Raw genomic sequence first — 22,888 nt, forward strand, 5'->3', positions numbered from 1 at the left:
GACCCTCCCTTCAAGTACAGTAGAAGCTTATGTCTCCATCCCCCCCTAAGCAGCTAAGGCGGATCTATGAAACACAAAGAAGCAGGAAGTGAGAAAAAAAAAAGAGAGCCTTGAATGTTATGCACTGTGTTTTGAGTGGAATTTTCTATGAAATGACATTTTTCTCTATTCTTCCCACTTCACACCATGAAATATGAAGCTAAGGAACAAATCTTTCCTCTAGCCTGAGTTTTTAACTCCAACCAATCCACAAAATCAGATATCTTGAGGGATTTCAGGTTATCTGAACTGTGTTCTTTCTGTTCTTAATCCATCTTTGTTCTTTTCTTTTTTTTTCTTTTAGTAAAATAGTCTCTAAAAATTAGAGCAGTCTCTTCCATAGAACATATTTATGCATTGACCTATAATGCCTCTTCTGTTCTTGATTTAGCTCAAATCCTAGTGTCTTGATGTGTATATACATATGTATGTATATATATATATATATATATATATATATATATAAAATCACCCTCCTTGTTGGAGTCAAATTAACTCTTAGAACAAGAAGGAGTTAGAAACATACAGCAGTTATCAAGCTCTACTAATTTTTGAAATATATCCTGAAAAAAATGTGTCCTTTGATACTCAGATTTTCCCCTGCTAATTTTTCATATACATGTCAGTTCCCACATAAACTACTTCAGGCAAAGTGCTCTTTCTTCTAAAACTCTGTGGAGGTTGAGCTGGAAAAATTTAACAAATTACTACTCTTTGAATAAAATTATTTAGTTGAAAATATTATGTAATGATTCTATAAATACATTCCATTTATGCAAATTCGCAAGGAGAGCCCAGCAGGTGTCCACTTCCATTTTGGAAATAAGTTGTTTCTAACAGCCAATACTAAATATCAGTGTGAAAATAATCTTCAACGTCTCCATTTCCAGACTGGTTTCATGATAGTATATTTTTCCCAAAGCTTGCTCAAAAATGATTCCTCTGGTGCAATAAGGCAAGAAGATGGCCGCCCTAAAGAGTCCCTAAGGTTTTAATATGAGAACAGTAAGCATTTTTCAGTGGGTCTTTTGACACACTTTCATGCTATTACAGTATACCAACAAACAAAAGAATTATCTAATGTACATTACAGTCATCTTCATATAAAATCATCACTAGAAAATTGAGAAACACAAATCCAAGGAGGGGAGAATAAAATTGCTTCCTTAAAATATAACATTAAACATGTAAAATTAAAATCCAAGTCTTCTGCACCTGTAAGGTATTATTATGAAATTAAATACAGCTTCTATATTTATCAAAATCTTTATGAATAAATATATTAACATATTCAACAAGCATTATTGAGTGCTCAATGTTCCAGATGCTGGGAATGCAAACCCATGCTTGACCAATAGAATATGATATAAATGGCATAATGTCATTCCTCAACCTGTTCTAAGACAAACTAGCCACTTCTGTTTTGCCCTTTAGGAGTTCTGATCATCAATGAAAGTCCTTCTAACCTGGTACTTTCAGGCTATAAGAGGTCCAAGCCATGTAGAAAGGCCCTGTGTTGACATGCTAGTTAACAGAACCAACTAAGGTCTCAGCCAATAATAGCTTCAAGTATATTCGTGTATGTGGTTATCTTTGAGGTCCAGTCCTCCATGTGACTGACACTGATCCTTCATATGATTCCAGCTCCAGTTGTTATCTGCATAAGAAACCCCCAGGAAGAACCGTATAACTAAGCCTAGCTAACTTTCAAAACCACGAGAAATAATATTAAATTGTTTTATTAGTTAGTGCTTTAAGTCACTAAATTGCGATAGCTTGCTGTGCCATAATAGCTAATCACAAAAAGAGATAATGGAGAAATTATTGAAAGGTTTTAAGCAGGAGAGGGATGATAGATTCAGTTTATAACGAATATTTTGAATAGGTAGGTCCTTGGGCATCAGACTCTGTAGCTGGCACAGATAAACACCATGTCTCCTACTCTCACACTCATCCAAGTTTATTTGAAGCTTGAGGAATATTGGGTGGAATTGAGTGAAGTTCCTCCTCCCAGATAAAAATGGTCTGTATTACATAGATTCAGAAGTATCTTCTAAAGGAAAACAAAAAAGGGAAGGACCAGACCTCTTTTGTAGGACTTCTGACTGATAAAGTACCAGGTCCCAACTCAGTTAGCAATCTACTATGATAAGAACTAATGATCTCCTAGTATTTATACCCTTATATAATCCCATACCATATGGAACTGGACTAACCCGTGAAGCCAACAAGATACTGCAGAAATGACCACATGCAACATCAGAAGCTGTGTTTTAAATGACATTACAGCTTTTTCATTTCTCTCCCTTGGATCACTTGTGCTGGAGGAAGCTCATCACCACATTGCAAGGACCCTCCAGAAACTATGTAAAGATCCAAGTGCTGAGGAACTGAAGCCTTCTGCCAAGAACCAGCACAAATTTAGCAAGTTAACGAGCTATCTTGGAAGTGGATAGTCCATCCCCACTCAAGCCTGCAGATGACTATAACTTGGCCAATATCTTGATGAAACCTATATCTGAAGTTCAACAATCATTTTAGATTGATTTCTATGGACTAACTCCAATTATTTTAAAACCATTTAAAATCAATACTGGTCTTCTTACATTACTTAATTTCATTTTCTTTCATTTTCAATATCAGATATTTTATAGAGAAGACAATAAAAATATATATATGATTAAAAGAACAATTAAAAAAATTTAAGCTACTATATTTTTCTCTTTCTTTTTTATTTTTTAAATTATGAAAGTATGGTAACATATTTACAGGAGACTTGGAAAATACAGAACAAAGTTACATATAAACTACTACTATATTTTAAAAGTACAAAACTGCTAGTATATTTAAAGCTTTCTGTGTCCAGTTCCAACAATTTTCTTCTCCCTTCATTCAGAGGTAACAATTCAGAATTTTGAGTTTATCATTTCCCTCCTCTTAAAATATTTTAATATGTGTAACTATGCCTAAATCACACATAATCCTTTTTTAATTTTTGTTTTTCATGTTTAAAACAGCAAAATTACACAGCTTGTAATCTTCTATATTTTGATATCTTTTTCTCAACCTATTCTATATCTTTGAGGTTAAACCATGCCGATGCCTGTTACTGTGGTTCTCTCAGTTTCACTCAGATATATTGCTTATTTAAACCACAAACTATTCATCCAGCTTCCTGTTAATGGACATTTGGCTTTTCTTTTTTTTTTTTTTTACCATTATAAGTAATGATGCTATTAACACCCTGTGTATACATTCTACCTGGCATTTATATGCAAGCTGTATATTCCTAAAAGTGGATAATCTGGGTGTAAGAAAATGCCAATGCAGGCGACTCAAGAGATGCTGGCTCCATCCCTGGGTCCAGAAGATCCTCTGGAATAGGAAATGGCAACCCACGCCATTATTCTGGCCTGGAAAATTCCATGGACAGAAGCCTGGTGAGCTACAGTTCATGAGATCACAAAGAGTTGAAAATGACTGAGCAACTAAGCATGCAAGAAAATTCCAGTTTTCCCAAAGGGTTCTATCAATTTGCACTGCCGCCAGCAGCAATCAGGTAGGGGGTGAAATTATATTTCATTTTGATTTTAATTTAATTGATTGCTAATGAAGTTGACATACTTTCATATATGTATTGATCACTTTTCTTCTTCTTCAGTGAAATGCATACTTATGTTTTTTCACTCTTCTGATGAATATATTGTTCTTTTTCTTGTTGATTTTTACTGTCATAAACATATTCTAGAAATAAATTCTTTGTCAGATATTTATATATAATACAAAGCATTTTTACATATTAACTGCTATTTTATTTTTATTTTAAAGTGGTCATATTTAGCAATATTTTATTATATAATTTGTGCTTTTGTTTAATACATGCTTTCTTAAATCAAAGTCAAAAACGTATTTTTAAAATATTCTCTTCTAAAGTTTTAAAATGCTGGTTTTTACATTTCACATCAGTTCTTCTGGAATGATTTTGTTTCATTTTGGTTGTTGTTGTTATTTTTTCTATTTTAAGGGATATGAATCTGATTTATTTTTGTCCATATGGCTAACCACTAAAACCAAATCCTTTAGCTTATACTTTCTGATCGGCAATGACCCACCAGATTTCCCGTTTCCGCATAAAATAAGTATGTTTCTGGGCTCTCTCTTTTATTACACTACTCAAGTTTGCTCTCCCTGCAGTTGTACTTCTTTATAGTAGGAAGTTTTGAATCATGGCCAAATAAAATTCTTCACTGTTTTTCTTCAGAAATGTGTTAACTATTCTTATTTTTCCTATAAATTTTTAGTTCATCAGATTACCAGGAAAATTCTGTTAGTATTCCAATTGCACTCCCATTAATCAATACAGGAACAAAGTACATCCTAAAGGTATCAAAACTTTCTTTCTAAACATGATTAATTTCAGCATGTATTTCGTTCTTCTTTATAGCTTGAAAAAATTGTTACGAGATCTCGACTACCATTATCAGATGTATTCTTATATATTTTATATTTTTCTTCCTATTTAAAATAGTAACTTGCTTAAAATTACGTTTGTTGGAATATAACAATTCTATGAGAATTTCTGTATTGAGCTCACATTCTTCATGCTTGCTAAATTCCCCCATTGTTGTTGTTGTATTTAAGTCACTAAGTTATGTCCAACTCCTTGCAAACCCATAGTCTGCAGCACGCCAGGCTTCCCTGTCTTTCACTATCTCCCTGAGATTCCTCAAACTCATGTGCTTTGAGTCGGTGATGCCATCCAACCATCTCATCCTCTGTCGTCCCCTCTCACCCTGCCTTCCATCTTTCCCAGCATCAGTCTTTTCAGTGAGTTGGCTCTTTGCATCAGATGGCCAAAGGACTGGAGCTTCAGCTTCAGTATCAGTCCTTCCAGTGAATATTCCAAGTCGATTTCCTTTAGGATTGACTTGTTTGATCTCCTTACTGTTCAAGGGACTCTCAAGAGTCTTCTCCAGCACCACAGTTTGAAAGCATCATTTCTTCAGCACTCAGCCTTCTTTATGGTCCAATGCTCACACTCCATATGACTATTGGAAAAACCATAGCTTTGACTAGATGGAAGGACTTTTGTCGGCAAAGTTATGTCTCTTCTTTTTAACATACTGTCTAGGTTTGTCATAACTTTCATTTCAAGGAGAAAGCATCTTTTAATTTTATGGCTGCAGTCATTGTCCTCAGTGACTTTGGAGCCCAAGAAAATAAAATCTGCCACTGTTTCCATTCTTTCCCCATCTATTTGCCGTGAAGTGATGGGACCAGATGCCATCATATTTGTTTTCTGAACATTGTGCTTTAAGCCAGCTTTTTCACTCTCCTCTTTTATATTCATCAAGAAACTCTTTAGTTCCTCTTCACTTTCTTTTATTAGAGTGGTATTATCTGCATATCTGAGGTTATTGGTATTTCTCCTGGCAATCTTGATTCCAGCTTGTGGTTCATCCAGTCTGGCATTTCATATGATGGACTTACTCTACATAGAAGTTAAATAAGCAGGGTGACAACATACAGTCTTAACATACTCCTTTCCCAATTTTGAACTAGTCCATTGCTCCATGTTGGGTTCTAACTGTTGCCTCTTGACCTGCATATAAGTTTCTTGGGAGACAGATAAGGTGGTCTGGTACTCCCATCTCTTTAAGAATTTTCCAGTTTGTTGTGATCCACACAAAGACTCATTAGTTCAAATAATTCTTTCCAAAGTTATACTCCCCCAACTTTTACTTAATAATTTGTTTTTCTTTAATCTTAAAAGACAAGGATTGATGAAACTCATATATATGCCAACAAGAGTCAGTTCTTGGCAGATTGAACTCTCCAATGTCACATATTTTCTAAACTATTAAACATCAGAATTCATGCCACCAGGTTTCCTTCATTCCTGTAAGTTTTACAGACCAAGATAACTGGGCAAGGATGAAAAAAGCACAAACATCACTGGTTCCTGGGAAATTACTGATCTGATGAAGAAAATGAAGCAACAGCTGTGGCAATTCCCAGCCTTTGGAAGGATCTCCTGCCTGTGGTGGAAATCTCCACAAATCAAAGCCAGACACGTCCCCCTGTCCCCTGTCCTGGCTCCTTTTTCCCATTATTCATTTCAGTGCCCCTCCCTCAAATCTTTTTATAAAAGCCCAATCTTTTCTGCCCTGACAAGCCAGTGCAGATCCCTGCAAGAGAGGTAAGTGGGAGCTGAGACTAGATGAGACCCATGACAGGGGTTTCACCTTGCACATTTCAGGGAAGGTGTACCAGGATCCTTGTCCTCAGAGAACATGGGAGCTCTGAGACCAGGGGAAGCCAGACTTGGGAGATCTCAAGTGCACTAAGATGTATAGATTTTCTAATTCTTTCCAGCACCATGTAAGGGGAGGGATGCTACCAAGATGGATTTATACCTAGGGGACTAGATGGAGCAAAAGACAATAGGTACAACAAGGGGTCTCTCACACCCTCTCTCTGACCACCCTCCTTTAGTTCTCTAGGTGCCTCCACACCTCGCAGACACAATGCTGCCTTCCCTGGGCCTCCCCAGACTGTCCTGGATGTTGCTATCCTGCTTGATGCTCCTGTCTCAGGTCCAAGGTGAGATTTCTCTGACTCTAGCCCTGGGTTCCCAGTGTCTGCTCAGGGCCAAGAAGAGGAGAAAAGCTCCTGTGCCTCCCCTGGTAATGGGATATCCCCACACAACATAACTGCCTGGATTCCTGAGTCATCACTCCTTCCTTCAGGTAACCAGTGGTGGGAAGCATCCCAGTGGTTCAGTAACAATAGGATGAGGTGATTTCTATTTTCTCAGTAATTTATGTGCATAGATGAAGGAGGAAAGTATAGAGTGTCATTAATAAAATGAGTAGAAGGAAAATGATTGGAGGATCTATCAACTCAGAGGAGAAGGATTGGACTTTTGAACAAAGACAATGAATAAAAAGAAGAGAGATCATCATCCAATTAGTAGGTCTAGTTCATGATTTATAAAAAATCCTGGAGTGTTGGCAATGGTGAGAGGCAGTCAGAAGTTTGGTATCACCGCCCCAAGCCCTGGCCTCATAAATATTCCCCAAGGTCACCTTCCCCCTCAAATCCCTTCTCTCCATTTCACCACATCCTTCTCCCTTATTTCTTCCTCTCCAGGGGAAAATTCTCAAAAGGAACTGCCCTCTGCACGGATCAGCTGTCCCACAGGTTCCATGGCCTATAGGTCTTACTGCTATGCCTTGTTTAAAACACCCAAAACCTGGATGGATGCAGATGTGAGTGTTGAGATCTGCAGTTAGGGGAGATAAGCAGAAGCAAATCAGAGACTGGGTTTGGGGACCAGGGGGTCTCCATTCTCAAGAGTTTCCTGAGGATGAGGATGAGAAACTCATGTTTTGCAAACACACCCCTTCTCACCTGCATTGGCCCTTCCCTTCCCCTAGTGGTGTCTCAAGCTCCTCCTGTGTATTTCCGTTCCCCACACAGATTGCCTGCCAGAAGAGGCCCTCAGGACATCTTGTGTCTGTGCTCAGTGGGGCTGAGGAATCCTTCGTGGCCTCCTTGGTTAAGAACAACTTGAATACCCAATCAGACATCTGGATTGGGCTCCATGACCCCACAGAGGTACACTTACATCTCTCTAATCTGTTACTTCCAAAGGTGCTATGGCCACCCACGTCCCTCTTTGTCCCCTTTTGCCAGCCCAGAAAATACCTGAGAGATCTTTGGAGCTCACAGGATAACTAGGGAAGGTGAGAGCCTTTAGTCCTGTGCAGGTCCCTAGTCCCCAACTAAAGTTAATCTGCCTTTTGTCAAGCTTTTGCACAGTTCACACTGCAAACCTTGTAATTCAGTTCATTATGCTTCCCTGAGTCTGCACATGCTGTGCTTATCACATCTGCCTTTTGTCAAGCTTTTGCACAGTTCACACTGCAAACCTTGTAATTCAGTTCATTATGCTTCCCTGAGTCTGCACATGCTGTGCTTATCACATCAATGAACATTTAGGATTAATGCCGTTTTCCCTTTTATAAAACAGACACTATCTTGGAGATTCAGAAGGTAAACATAAATGCACCCCAAGTGTAGTTCAGATAGGGCCATGTTCCTCAGAGACATTTAATTGGTCTTTGTGATTATTGGCTATGAAATTAGCCGATAGAGTTAGAGAGAGTTTCCCAGAGGAGAGCTGTAGGGCCTCATCTTGAACAGCAGAGCTAATTCCGTGATGCTGAGGAGGGGAATCAATTGTTCCAACAGACACCATCAGGCCAGGAGAATTCTAAAGGCCTTTCTATCTCACTCAACTCCATCCTCTCCTCCACAGGGCTCTGAGCCCAATGCTGGTGGATGGGAATGGAGTAGCAATGATGTGCTCAATTACGTTGCCTGGGAGACAGATCCTGCTGCCATCTCAAGCCCTGGCTACTGTGGGAGTCTGTCAAGAAGCTCAGGTAATAAACACAGAAGGTCATTTTTGTCCAGCCTTTTCCATCCCCTCACCTGCCATTTCTGGGTCTGGTCTTCAGGGAATCATCCTGGGCTGGAACTGTAATATTGGCTTGTCTGCTCCCATTCCCTCTCATCTCTTCTTTCTTTCTATCCTCTTCCCATGGAATAGGACACTGGTGAAGATGACGGAGTGCCTTCGAAGCCTAAACCAGAATCTGGGGTTCCTCTCCATTGGGTTCTCAAGCTCCACCAGCCCCATTGACTTGAGCTCTTCTGTCTCTCCAGGATATCTCAAGTGGAGCGATCATAACTGTTATATGAGCTTACCCTATGTCTGCAAGTTCAAGGACTAGATCAGATGAGAAGTCAGCAGCCTGACTGGTGTGCAACTGGTGTGCAACTCATCATGAACTTGGAACCAGGGATTAAGACCGACTATGGAAGGGGATATTCTCCTCACACCCCCAACCTAACCACCTCACTCTGACCTTCCCTCCTCCCCAGACTCAATTCAGTCTCTTTTGTGTGTTCCCTAACCTGACTTTGCAAGGTTCACAATAAAAATAGTCTTCAATTGCCTGTCCTCTCTGCTTTGTTCTCATAGACAAATTGAGAAAGATGAAGTGGGTGGTCAAGAATTTTTGGTCAGTCTCTGCCTCATTTCACCCAGGTTCCTGGGGAAATAACCATATATACATATTTGTGGTTAAGTACATCACCATTACTTTTGTAGTATGTGGGCTGTAGACACATAAAGACATTGCTCTTCGATTCACAGTACTGCTCACACATTCCCCCAAGACAGGTTTCTGATGGTATAAGGAAACCAGTCTTAAGGTATGTGATGATGTTTAGAACTGTACTTACTGAAGTATTAGTGTGAAACATAATAAATAGACTTTATTAATATTCATAAAATGTATGCAAACAAATTAATAATCAAATTAAATAGATAAAACATATAATCAGAATGAAAAACTGTTTTGGTTGTTGGTGGTTTTGGCAGATGTAAATGTGATCTGTCAAATTGAGCACAGTTTTCTAATACCTATCCAATTCTGTACTTATATCTCACCATGTTCAGCCAGCTCTGGTCCATCTAACTACATGTTGGCTTATTTCTATAGTGCACTTTATTAGAAAGGACCCAGTATGTCCTGTATCCTTGAATCTTAAAACACTGTGAACTCAGTCATGACTGGAGTTCGTATGACTTTAATGTCTAGCAGGATTTTTCTTAACACTTTTTTGAATGGAAAATAATGTCCTTCTTAACTGAAGGCCAGACCCAGAGTCTTTGTGTATCTGCATATTTTAAGACCTCTTATCTGTCATTCACCTTATCACCACCCCACCCTTGTCATAAGCTTCCATTGTGGCAAAAAATATTTGGACCAGTTCCCTAATTTGGAAAAAAACATTTCTCATATGAGACCACTGATGAAATTTTCCATATGGACCAAGAACACTATGAAAGGGTCATGAAATGTTATTGCTTCTCAAATAAAGAGATAAAAATGAATGATCTATGTCTTTTTTTATGTTTCTTAAATTTCATTTCCTATTTCTAAGATAAACTGTGCATGCATGCTAAGCCACTTCTGTCATGTCAAATACTTTGCCACCCTATGTACTGTAGCCCACAAGACTCCCTTGTCCATGGGATTCTCCAGGCAAGAATACTGGAGTGGGTTGCCATGCCCTCCTCCAGGGGATCTTCCCAACCTAGGGATGGAACCCAAGTCTCTATGTCACTTCCATTGGCAGGTTCTTTACCACTAGCACCACCCGGGAAGCCCTAAGATAGATTACCTTAACTAAACATTCCTTTAGCAATTTTGGTTGAAATCTTCTCCATAAGTTTAAATGAATTAAGGATTGCACAATGCCAGGGGTCTTGATTTTCTGCCCTAATTAAAGTAACAATATGGGTTTGAAAAGTTCACAGTGATTGGTCTTGTGCCAGTTTTCATTTTAGTTGAGCTCTCCCTTCAATGGCAGGTGAGCCACCACAGCTGTGGGGACCAGATCCTCTTCCTCTTGTTGGAGGACTCATTATGTTAGGTAGGACATTTGTCATGGAAAGTAAGAAAACTCTCAACATAATTTTGCTCAAAAAAGTAAAGGTATTTCCTGGACATATAACTGAAATGTAACAGTGAGGAAGAACTTGAGGTCTGTTTGTCCAGGGCTCAAATGTCATTTCTCTGGGACTCTATTGTCTGCATCCTCTTTTATCTATATCCTTTATCTCTCAACTGCCTTCCTTAGTTACAGCACAGGAAAGTTGCCAGCAGCAACTGATTTCTCCTCAATATTAAAAGGGGGCTTCCCAGGTGGTGCTAATAGTAAAGAACCTGTCTGCCAATACAGCCAGATATAAGGGACACAAACTCGATCCCTGGGTCAGGAAGATCCCCTGGAAGAAGCCATGGCAACTCACTCCAGTATTCTTGCCTGGAGAATCCCAAGGACAGAAAAGTCTGGCTGTCTACAGTCAGTGGGATCACAGAGAGTCAGACACGACTGATCAACTAACACTTTCACTTTTCAGGTCTCCAGAAATTGTCACTACACACACATTCAGAGAATTGGAAGTAGGTTAAACTTAAGGTTATAACCAATTGGGATTAAATTTTCCTTTTTTCCCCCTTACTAATGAACAATTGCCATATCACTACCATCAAAAGAATAAAAATACAGGTCTCTCCAGTAAAGAGGAGCATCCTAACTTTACAGATCTCACAGTCAGTTTGCTGTTGACACCCAACATTATAAAATATCACTCTTCCAATTTTTTCAGTTCTTCTGCAAACTCACATAGTGAATGTTCCTTTGTAGTTTTCTTCAGCACAGATTATTATGTAAACGTAAAAGTGAAAGTGATAATCTCTCAGTTGTCCTACTCTTTGAGACCCATGGATTGTAGCCTGCCAGGCTTCTTTATCCGTGGAATTTTTCAGCCAAGAATACTGGAGAGGATTGCCATTCCCTTCTCCAGGAGATCTTCCTGACCCGGTGATCAAACCTTGGTCTCCTGAACTGCAGGCAGATTCTTTACCTTCTGAGCCACCAGGGAAGCTCTATTACATGAACATTTCAGAGCTATTCTCAGTCTTCCTTTGAATGTAAACAGCTCCAGTGACACCTTAAAATTTAGATGGCATGATTTTTTTAAACCTATTTTCCTCGCATATATTTTCAAAAGACAATAAGTCATCTGGTTAAGATAAAATCTTCCGGGAGCCAGCTCACGAGATCCCACCCATGACAGAGTCATGAGAAAGAGGACTGATTGAGCACGGCTTCTCAGGCCTCAGGGATTCTCGGAAGGCTGCCTCAGCACTCACCTTAAAGATGGTATCTGTCTTTCCGATGTTTGCTACAATAAACCTCTTCTTATGTTCTGTGACTTAGAAAAAAGGCTTTTCCTGATTCTTTTGTAAAATAGATCAATCTGAAAACTCAATCAACAAGGCCCCTGAACGGTAGCACTCTAAATAAAATTATCTGAGATATAGAGTATGCTGATCTAAATTCCTTTTGCTAACATATTGGTTTGTTTAATAAATGTGCCTGTGCCTTTGGAGCTAATGTGCATAACTGCTCCCTAGTAATAAACCAACATTGAGAGCCACCACACAGAAAGGCCCAACGGGCACAGAGCCCTTCGTAAGAAAAAAGGCTTATTAGGAAATATAAGAAATATCGCTTTATAAAACTGTTACTTAGTCTATATTTACTCACTATGTTTTTACTCTTAACGTATTTAGCCTATATAATGAAAGCATAATAGTTAAAAATTTATATAAATAAAAGTTTAGCTTTAATACAAATAATAAGACAATTGTTGATTTGACTGATGATTCTTGCTTGGAGCTGACCTTCAGCTTGCTGTTCTATGACTTTATGGCACCACATTCTTTTCTGTTAAGCTCAAGGCGTAGAGTAAATTACCGAAAACCGGTTTTACCTTGAAACTTTCTATTGATGAATTCTTTCCTGCTGTGCCTGATACAAAAGTGTTCTGACTGATCAACCCTTATCAATGGAGAGTCACAAGATGTTAGCAGGCCCCCAGGCCGGAAGATGATGTAAACAAAATGAGGCTTTTTGTAACTAAAGATATGCAAATGGTTTCAATGAGGGTCAAAACTGCCGACCCATTAAGCTGATTTGGTATGACTCTACACTTTACATTTGTTTCTATGTACCACTAAAAATATAAAAGCTGTCTTAAAAATAATAAAATTGGAAGACACTTGGGAGACACTTGGAAACGCCAAGACTCGCTGTGTCTTCTCATTCGCATCGCTGACGCTGTCCATCCTGAGGGAACCCCTGGACCTGCTGGAGCTGGACTCTGGCAAAAATCAAAATATTGCCCTCCCCACAGAGCAATGAAAGAATAGAGACTTAGAAGGACACTTGGAAAAATTTATGATGTTGTGCTTATTAAGTCTTTTGAAATGTTTCTCTCTAAATCAAGTTTAGACTGGATATTGCCATTCTCCCAAGGATGTGTTAAACATTATAATATCTAGATTACTTGAAACTCCAGCAAGTCCACTTGCTTATCCATATTCTTGGTTTATAAACCAAGTGACTGCTTAGTGATTCTTTACATATACCGGAAATTCATAACCAGTTCTTTGTAGGCAGCCACTGTTACAGAAAGAAATACCTTCTGATTTTTCTTAAAATGAGGGAAAAAATCATTAAAATAATCATGAACATTTTTAATCCTTGATTTAAGAGATTATTTATTCTTGTCTAAAATGAAAATAAAAAGGACAGTCAATAAATGAAATTAGTTTAACAAATTGTGGCACCACTATCGAATTGAATATGAACTATTGTAAATTGCAATGAAATGCTTAATTGTACAAGATTATCAAATGTGTATGTGGAAGAAGGTAGAGGCAATGAAGGATCTCCTTTTTCATTCCCCCAATTACTATCCAGCTTGAGTGGCTCCTCTGTCCATGGAATTCCCCATGCAAGAATACTGGAGTGTGTAGCCATTTCCTTCTACAGGGGATCTTCCCTACTCAGGGATTGAACTCCCGTCTCCTGCATTTCAGGCATATTCTTTACCATCTGAGCCACCAGGCAAGCCCACCAGAGTAAATGAGGAAGATTTATTACAACAGGACATGAGCAAAAGATAGAGGCAAAATCAAAGCCTCCCAAGTGAGCAGAGCAAAACCAGGGCCTGAGAAGGTACACAGGTGATGTAGGCTCAGAGAGATTCCCAGAATGGGTAGAGGCACTTCCCGGCATGGGCTGGAACTGCCCAATGTGAGGAATCCTCCCCACAATCAGTCCCGCTTTCCTTGAGGCAAAAATGGAGTTTTTTCATTCTCTGAGTGCCCCCAGGTGCCCAATTCCCACGTCCCTGAAAGGCAGAGGGAGCAAGAAAAGATGTTCCAGGAAAGGCTGCAAAAGGGAAGCAAAGAAAGCCCAGAAGGGATGCAGGAGACCAGGCCTCCTGGGAATATTGGGGAAAATATTTGGAAAAATATTCATGGAAGAGAGAAGGAAGGAATTGTGGAGAGACTGTTCCCCCTACTGTCAGCCCATCTCATCTCTTGATTTTGTCCTTTGCCTCAAATTTAGGAAAATGATCTACACTTGCATATGTAGAGTCTGATGGTAGCACCTGAACTGATTAATTCTTCCAACTGAATCCAGTTGCAAATATCCCTAAAAATTAACTTTAGTCAAAAATTTGTATTTGTGACCTTATATCTCACCATTTTAAATTAAAAAAAAAAACAAACAAACCCATAGTACAGTAGGTTTTTACCCTAATTCCCCAAACAATGCTCTAAAACCCATGAACACCCAGGTTTAAGTAGCAAACTGTCATGTTAAAATAGAAAATTCTTTAAAAGTTGACTTCCTGATTAGCACACAATGAATGTGTTTTTTAAAACTTTTTTCTCTTATTGTATGACATACATGACCCAGTGATGCCTCTTTTTGCACCCACAACATCTGTGACCTGTGCTCTCTTTGAAAAAAATATACAATTCTCATCTTTTACCAATCATGCTTAGTATGTCACTAGACTTAGCCCATGCATATTTTTATTAATGGATTCATACTGAGATTTGGGAATGCATATATCAATTTTTCTTATACAAAATTTGGCTGAAAAATGTTGTACCAATTGAAGTACATATTTCTGGAGATTGGATCATTAAAACCCAAGAATTATTCTATTAAGAAAATGTTAACCAGAGACAAAATCTTCTAGATTTACCTGCAATACCTTAAGTACTATTCAGAAAAAATCACAGAGATAATAAAATGTTGCCAGTTGTATAATATAGTGCTCTTTGCACATTCATTGCTCAATCCCATCCTTTTAAAGACTTTGAAATGCTCAGCATCTCTCTGCAGCCAACTTCCCAGGGAAATTTCCCCAGACTTTTAAACCCATACACATGATCTTTTTCTGAAAGTCATTGACTACTGCAAGTGGAAAGAACACTATTTTTTCATTGAGGAAGCAAAGAATTTTTCAGAGCAGACTTGGGAAACAGTTCTGTGTGGGGCTCTGGCATTTCTGAACTTCATGTAAGCAGAGACACTCACTTCCCTGTCTTCTGGACAACCTTTGCAAAGAAGTCTGTGTAGTGAAGAGCCTTTAATAACAGAAAGGCCATCTCTCTCTAAAGCAATGACAGGTTTGCTTACAGTTTTGAAAAACGGAGACAGTGCTTCCATCCAGAGCAAAGTAAGTCAGGCCTGGTCACTCTCCAATACAAGCAAGATGTCTCTTTCTGAAATAAGGAGTAGGCTAGCTTATGGCCCATCAGAAAGATTCAGGTTATTCATGTTCCTGTAGTATAATTATAGGGGATATTCCTCTCCTGTAATATAACCCACTATGTGTGAAAGCACCTGTTTGGGTCCATCTATGTCCACATCATGGGACTAGGTTTTAAGGGGAATTGAGCTGAATATTGTGAGACTGATAATGCCTCAAGTATTATACTAAAGTCCTTTGCCTTCTTTCTATGCAATCGCAGTGGGCAACAAGGCTACTAGGGAAAATCTGAGAGAGCTCATGGTCCATGACATGAAATTAAGTAATTTTTGTAGCACATTGGAAGAAAATAACTTTAACTGAAGGGTCTTGAGTCTTATTTGCTGATTTCTTTCTATTGTTGTTTCCATTCTATCTTCCTTTTGAGAAATAGATTCCTTGTTCTTTTCAAAATTACACCTGTCAGACTTGCTATCCTGCCCTTTTCCTCTAGAAATCCTCCCCTCCCATCCTTCCCTTCATCTCATACACTGTCTCTCTTTCCCTCTCCCTGCCCTTAAAGGTCTACAGACTGCAGCCTGACATGCTGTCCATCTACATTGTACCAGGGAGAGTCCCATCATTCTTACCTTAGGGAAAGTTGAACTTTCCAAGAGGCTCTAACAGATAAATAAATTTTAGCCAAAGACTCTACTGCAATATCTGTTAACATGAAATACTGTGGACATCAAGAGGTCACCGATTAGGAAATGCTGTACAAAAATACGTCTGGAAAAAAAATCAACCAAAACACTTAAACTATGTGGGTTTGGTACATATATACATTGAAATATGTGTATGCTTATTTGCTCAGTCACATCTGACTCTTTGTGACCCCATGGACTATAGCCTGCCAAGCTCCTCTGTCCATGGAACTTTCTAGGCAAGAATACTGGAGCAGGTTGCCATTTCCTCCTCTGGGGGATCTTCCTGACTCAGGGATCAAATCTATGTCTTTTGGGTTTCCTGCATTGACCCAGACAGATTCTTTACTACTGTACCACCATACTAAGCCATAGAAAAAGAAAGAAAGAATGCCATTTGAAGCAACATGTATGGAACTAGAGATTATAATACTAAGTGAAATTAGTCAGAGAAAAATAAATATCATATGAAATCATTTATATGTGGACTCTAAAAAAATGATACAAATAAACTTATTTACAAAACAGAAACAGACTCACAGACAGACAAAACACTTTTATGGTTACCAAAGGTGGGGAGGAGGTATAAATTAGGAGTACAGGTTTAAAGCATACAAATTACTATATATAAAATAGATAATCAACAAAGGCCTATTTTATAGCATGAGGAACTCTACTGAATAATCTGTAATAACCATATGGGAAAAGAATCTGAAATAAAACGGATACTAAGATCATGGCATCCGGTTCCATCACTTCATGGCAAATAGTTGGGGAAACAGTGGAAACAGTGCCAGACTTTACTTTGGGGGGCTCCAAAATCACTGCAGATGGTAACTTCAGCCATGAAATCAGAAGTCTGCTTCTTTGCAGGAAAGCTATGACAAATCTAGACAATTTGTTGAAAAGCAGAGACATTAGTTTGCCAACAAAGGTCCATATAGTCAAGGCTATGGTCTTCCCTGTGGTCACTTACAGTGTGACAGCTGGACGATAAAGAAGGTGGAGCACGGAAGAACTGATGCATTTGAACTGTGGTGCTGGAGAACACTCCTGAAAGTCCCTTGGACAGCAAGGAGATCAAACTAGCCAATCTTAAGGGAGATCAACCCTGAATACTCGTTACAAGGACTGATGCTGAAGCTGAAACTCCAGCATTTTGGTCATCTGATGCGGACAGCTGACTCACTGGAAAACCCCTGATGCTCGAAAAGTTTGAGGGCAGGAGAAGAGGGCATCAGAGGACGAGATGGCTGGATGACATCACCAAAGCAATGGAAATGAACTTGGGCAAACTTGGGGAGATGGTGAGTGATAGGGAAACCTGACGGGCTGCAGTCCATGGGGTCACAGAGAGTCAGACTCGACTGGGCAACTGAACAACAACAAGACTGCTGCCTGCCAAGCTCCTCTGTCCGTGCGATTCTCCAGGCAGGAATAATGGTGCGGGTCACTATGCCCTCCCCCAGGGGATATTCCCAACCCAGCGATAGAACCCGAGTCTCCTGTGACTCTTGCATTTCAGGCAGATTCCTTACATGCTGAACCATTAGGGAAGCCTGACCTACAAGACATTTTAGAACTATCACTGGAAAAAAAAAGGTATCCTTTTCATCATAGGAGATTTGAATGTAAAAGTAGGAAGTCAAGAGATACCTGGAGTAACAGGCAAGTTTGACCTTAGAGTACAAAATGAAGCAGGCAAAAGCTAACAGAGTTTTGCCAGGAGAACACAGTAGTCATAGCAAACATTCTCTTCCAACAACACAAGAGATGACTCTACACATGGACATCACCAGATGGTCAGTAACATAATCAGATTGATTATATTCTTTGCAGCCAAAGATGGAGAAGCTCTATACAGTCAGCAAAAACAAGACTGGGAGCTGACTGTGGCTCAAATCATGAATTCCTTGTTGCAAAATTCAGACTTAAATTGAAGAACATAGGGAAAACTACTAGACCATTCAGGTATGACCTAAATCAAATCCCTTATGATTATACAGTGGAAGTGACAAATAGATTGAAGGGATTAGATCTGATAGACAGAGTGCCTGAAGAATTATGGCAAAGGTTTGTAATATGGTACAGGAGGCAATGACCAAAACCATACCCAAGAAAAAGAAGGCAAAATGGTTGTCTCAGGAGGCTATACAAATAGCTAAGAGAAGTGAAAGGCAAAGGATGAAAGGAAAGATATACCCATCTGAATGCAGAGTTCCAAAAAAGAGCAAGGAGAGATAAGAAAGCCTTCTAAGTGGACAATGCAAAGAAATAGAGGAAAACAATAGAATGGGAAAAATTAGGGATATATTCAAGAAAATTAGAGATACCAAGAGAATATTTCATGCAAAGATGGTCACAATAAAGAACAGAAGTGGTATGGCCTTAACAGAAGCAGAAGATATTAAGAAGAAGTGGCAAGAATATACAGAAGAACTGTACAAAAGAGGTCTTAATGACCCAGATAACCACAATGATATGACCACTCACCTAAAGCCAGACATCCTGGAGTGTGTAGCCAAGTGGGCCTTAGGAAGCATCAGGATGAACAAAGCTAGTGGAGGTAATGGAATTCCAGCTGAGCTATTTCAAATCCTAAAAGACAATGCTGTTAAAGTGCTGCACTTAATATGCCAGCAAATATGGAAAACACAGCAGTAGTCATGTACGGATGTGAGAGTTGGACCAGAAAGAAAGCTGAAAGCCAAAAAATTGATGCTTTCAAACTGTGGTGCTGGAGTAGTTACTTTAGAGTCCCTCGGACAGTGAGGAGATCAAACCGGTCAATCCTAATGGAAATCAACCCTGAATATTCATTGGAAGGACTGACGCTGAAGATCCAATCTTTGGCCACCTGATGCAAGGAGCTGACTCATTGGAAAAGACCCTAATGCTGGGATAGAATGAGGGCAGGAGGAGAAGGGGAAAACACAGGATGAGATGGTTGTATGGCATCATTAATTCAATGAACATGAGTTTGAGCAAACTCCAGGAGATGGTGAAGGATAGGGAAGCCTGGTGTGCTGCAGCCCATTGGATCACAAAGTGTTCACATGACTGGGTGATTAAACAACAGTAAAGTCTGTATCAGATCATGCTCAAGGAAAATATTATGAAATGGAATTCTCTGTCTGGACCTGTTGTACTCTATAGTCAGAAAAATAAGAAAAACACCAGAGTTGAAAACATTCACTAGACAGCAGGGTATGAGAACCATGCCATCAGGGTCCCCCCAGGAAGATGTTTAAAGGTTCTAGGAAGTCTATTTGCAAGGGATATTGTGTGATCCTGAGTGATCTTAAAGTGTGCTGAATGGTGGAAGTGCAGTGTGGACTTTCAGTCCACTGGTGAGACAGTTACCGTCAAATAAAGGAGTGGTTTGGTCAACCCATTGAAATCATATCAGAGCAAGGTAGGCAGAGGACATGTCATCAAATTGATGGCAGGGAAGAACCAAGAGAATATGTACCTAGGAGGAATCCACATGTGTATGGGGGGTGTTCAGAGACAAAAGAAAAAAAAAAAAAAGCATGAATTTTGAAAGAAAGCAAAAGAAGGAAAAATACTGTAAGATAGAAGAGGTGAATTTTAGCCCCTCTTTCTTTGATAGTACAATACTGGACACATCAGTTAAGTCTTGGGATTTCATTATGTTTTCACACTTGCCCCAAGCCAAGTTGCTCCACATGTTGCCCACTGCCTCCCTGTCTCTGTGCCCACAGACTATCCCATTACAGCTCACACTGTCTGTCTGACTCCTGCTGCCCTCCCCTCAAACCAGCCATCAATATTCTTGGAAAAATTCACTTTCTCCTCCTTGTGCTCAGGATCGTGGGAACAGAGCATCTGGTCGCTGCTGGGGAATGGCAAACCCCACCTTTGACTTCGACAGTTTGCCAACCTGCTGGCGGGAAGGGGACCTTGTCTGTGACAATTCCCAGGGTGTTCCAGGAACAGGCTATCCCCAACGCTGGAATTCCCTTGTGTCAGGGCCTCTGTAGGGCCTCTGCTTCTACCTTTTCCCTCCCCCTTGTACCTCAGATTCAAGGTTTTATAGAGGAGGAATCTAGAAGAAAAAATTGTTTCTGAATGCAAGGAATTTATAACATTTTTAGACACTTCATCCTCAAATTTAGTAAAATAAATAATTGATGGTTTGATGGAGAGTGTGTTTCTGATCATTCAAAGGTAATATGATTTAGAGGAGGGAGAAACCATGTATGGCAAAACCAATACAATATTGTAAATTAATTAATTAATTAATTAAAAAATAAAATAAAATACAAAAGAAACCATGGATGCTTTTCTGCAACACCTGGTTCTTTTCCTAATGCTTTCATCTCCTTTACTGCCGTGGACACATGCAGAGACATGAGAGAAGCTGGGGGCTCTGTCCTTGATTTTATCTGACCCCATGTGTTTGTGGCCACGGGTGGGGCTTGCTTACACCTATGTTGGATAGGAAAATACAATACCCCACCCCTCCCCACTTGTTTGTGAATCTGCTATATGTAAATCTGTCAAGTGTGAAAGTGTTAGTCACAAAGAGTCAGATATGGAAATATGTAAAAGACAAAGTATGGGCCAAAGGACTGAGTACTTGATGCCTCACGATTATTCACTTTTTAAGCTCTTCTCATGAGGGGGACTGAGCGACTTCACTTTCACTTTTCACTTTCATGCATTGGAGAAGGAAATGGCAACCCACTCCAGTGTTCTTGCCTGGAGAATCCCAGGGGTGAGGGAGCCTGGTGGGCTTCCATCTATGGGGTCGCACAGAGTCGGCCACGACTGAAGCGACTTAGCAGCAGCAGCAGCATGGGGTCTGTAACTATAGCCATGATCAGTGGGTGGATATTAATTAAAATCAGTTGGCCCTCAGACAGCTGGTGGTATTGAATATAAAGATACTAAAGAGAAGGGAAAGGGAAAATTTTTATTAATATAAAACAGTGACCCTGAAGAAAAATGTCTTGGGTTCAAATCAATCCAACTCTAACACTTAGTAGCTATATGAACTTAAGTTTATTACCCTCTGTGATCTTCATCTGTTATATATTCTTATAATAACACCTGTTTTATCAGACTGTTACGTGATGGGAATTAGCTAGGCTACTATTTGTAAAGCACTTAAGAGAGCAGGTGCTAATAGAACATTCAATAAAAGTGTGTGTTAAATACACTAGCCTTTTCCTTTGAAGTAAAAAAAAAAGCTGCATCATAAGCAGACAAGGAATGGCTCAGTCCATTGCATGCTTTTTTAGCCTCTTTTCTCTTCAGCCTAATTTTTGAAGATACATTCTTACCCACAGGACTGCCAAGAATTAAAGAAATTTGGAGACAATCTCTCAATAGAAAGTCTTCAATATCTAGTCTAAGGGTGGAACACTGAGGCTCCTGAGGACAAGGACATATTGAAGGGATGGGATTAAGGCTTCGCTGAAAAAGCCATCAGTCTGGACACAGCAAAAGTCCTCAATTTTATTACCTTGCATGTGGAATTTGGTCAACCATATATGTAAGCAACAAGGATAACTATCTCAAGAAGTATGCAGCTATTTGAGGCTTTAAAGGCTTTATGAGACAACTGTGTCAACTGTCCTTTTAAATCTCCTTGTGTCTCACAGCTTCTCCCTCTCAGTATCACATTAGCTACAATATATTTATCACGTGTTTAAAATTGTTATACTGTTTATACCTGGAAAGTCATTGTGTGTTTAAAGTCTTCTTTTAAAGTATAGTATCCCATAAAAAAAAATCCTGTAAATACTAATGTTCAAAAATTGCCACCTTATTTTTGTCAAGAAATACCAACCTGGTACTGTTGGAGATGGGGAAATTTCCCCCTCTACAGTTCTTGATTCTTGTGGCTGAAATAAAGCTGAAACAAAACAGATGAGCTGGAGGAAAATAGACAAACTTGAGTTCATGTACATGGAGGTTTCATACAAATGGAACCTAAGAAGTGGTCAAAGCAGACAGCTTTTATACTTTTAGACAAATAAAGAATAAATTTGTGAGGGATTGGCAGAAAAACAACAACAACAAAATGTAGGCTTTGGGTGCTTTCTTAGTGAGGTACCTAAATAAATTTTGGTCTTGGAGTAGGAAATATAAGAAGGAACAAGGTTTGTTTACATAGGTTTCTTAGCCCAAATTCCCTACTTTGGGTGATAAGAGTGTCTTTCTATCTCCAAAAGCAGAGAATGCATCTTCACATGGGAGATATATGTCCTGCTTTCAAGGAAACAGAACGGAGGGTCAGTGTATCTCTCCTGTGGGCCACTTAAGTAACTTGAATTCAACACAATCAGTATACCACTGAGGCACATTAAGGGGCAGCTTACTCTGGACCCCAACAGCTCCTTTCTCCGAAACATAGAAGTTTCTCGTATTAAAAGCTGAGCTGTTGACTATATAGAGAGATAACAGGTTAGAAGTATCCTCCATTTCATTGAGGAGAAGGCAATGGCACCCCACTCCAGTGTTCTTGCCTGGAGAATCCCAGGAACAGGGGAGCCTGGTGGACTGCTGTCTATGGGGTCACACAGAGTCGGACACGACTGAAGTGACTTAGCGGCGGCGGCAGCCATTTCACTGAAGCAACTTTTTGTTTCTAAGAACAGATCAGTTAAACAGATATATTTAATTTAGGAGACTGATGCAGATGGGCTCCCCAAGCCAGACATATGTATAAGGAATCAAGTATTTAATAAGAGACACTTCTGTGGGAACAAAATGAAAGCAAAGATTAATGCTACAGTAGATTATAATCCAGTTTCTGATCCTAGGGTTCAGTCAGTCAAGCCGATTTTTAGATGTTGGGACAAAGCACATTTTTCAGTTTGAAATATCTCTGGTGAAGCAATTGGGTGTTTAGGTAAACTTTCTGAATGGTTCACACATAGACAGGCACAAGGATTATTTAAGCTTGAAC

The 22,888-nt window shown here is 39.4% G+C and overlaps 1 protein-coding gene across 3 annotated transcripts; it reads left to right on the forward strand.

Annotated features, from left to right (window-relative positions):
• Positions 1 to 3,506: 3,506 nt before the first annotated feature.
• On the forward strand, positions 3,507 to 9,067 carry LOC145544910 (lithostathine). Of its 3 annotated transcripts, none has more exons than XM_081588294.1 (7): positions 3,507 to 3,598; positions 5,946 to 6,238; positions 6,535 to 6,642; positions 7,192 to 7,310; positions 7,522 to 7,659; positions 8,363 to 8,489; positions 8,773 to 9,067. In XM_081588294.1, exons 3-7 carry the CDS (start codon positions 6,567 to 6,569, stop codon positions 8,838 to 8,840), a joined length of 528 nt encoding a protein of 175 aa, XP_081444420.1. In that variant the 5' UTR covers positions 3,507 to 3,598; positions 5,946 to 6,238; positions 6,535 to 6,566; the 3' UTR covers positions 8,841 to 9,067. The 3 variants fall into 3 exon arrangements, with proteins under 3 accessions (XP_081444420.1, XP_081444421.1, XP_081444422.1); XM_081588295.1 differs by having other exon boundaries at positions 3,534 to 3,598; positions 5,954 to 6,238; XM_081588296.1 differs by having other exon boundaries at positions 3,549 to 3,598; positions 5,926 to 6,238.
• Positions 9,068 to 22,888: the final 13,821 nt, after the last annotated feature.

This window comes from Giraffa tippelskirchi, chromosome 4, assembly GCF_054371585.1.
Source record: "Giraffa tippelskirchi isolate mGirTip1 chromosome 4, T2T-mGirTip1v1.2.pri, whole genome shotgun sequence".
Lineage (NCBI taxonomy): Eukaryota > Metazoa > Chordata > Mammalia > Artiodactyla > Giraffidae > Giraffa > Giraffa tippelskirchi.

Bases quoted from the DNA above. Each gene is read 5' to 3' on its own strand.
- LOC145544910 (XM_081588294.1), top strand. From the start codon at position 6,567: ATGCTGCCTTCCCTGGGCCTCCCCAGACTGTCCTGGATGTTGCTATCC. The intron at 7,311-7,521 runs GTGAGTGTTGAG...TTCCCCACACAG, and splicing joins AAACCTGGATGGATGCAGAT to ATTGCCTGCCAGAAGAGGCC. The intron at 7,660-8,362 runs GTACACTTACAT...TCTCCTCCACAG, and splicing joins GGCTCCATGACCCCACAGAG to GGCTCTGAGCCCAATGCTGG.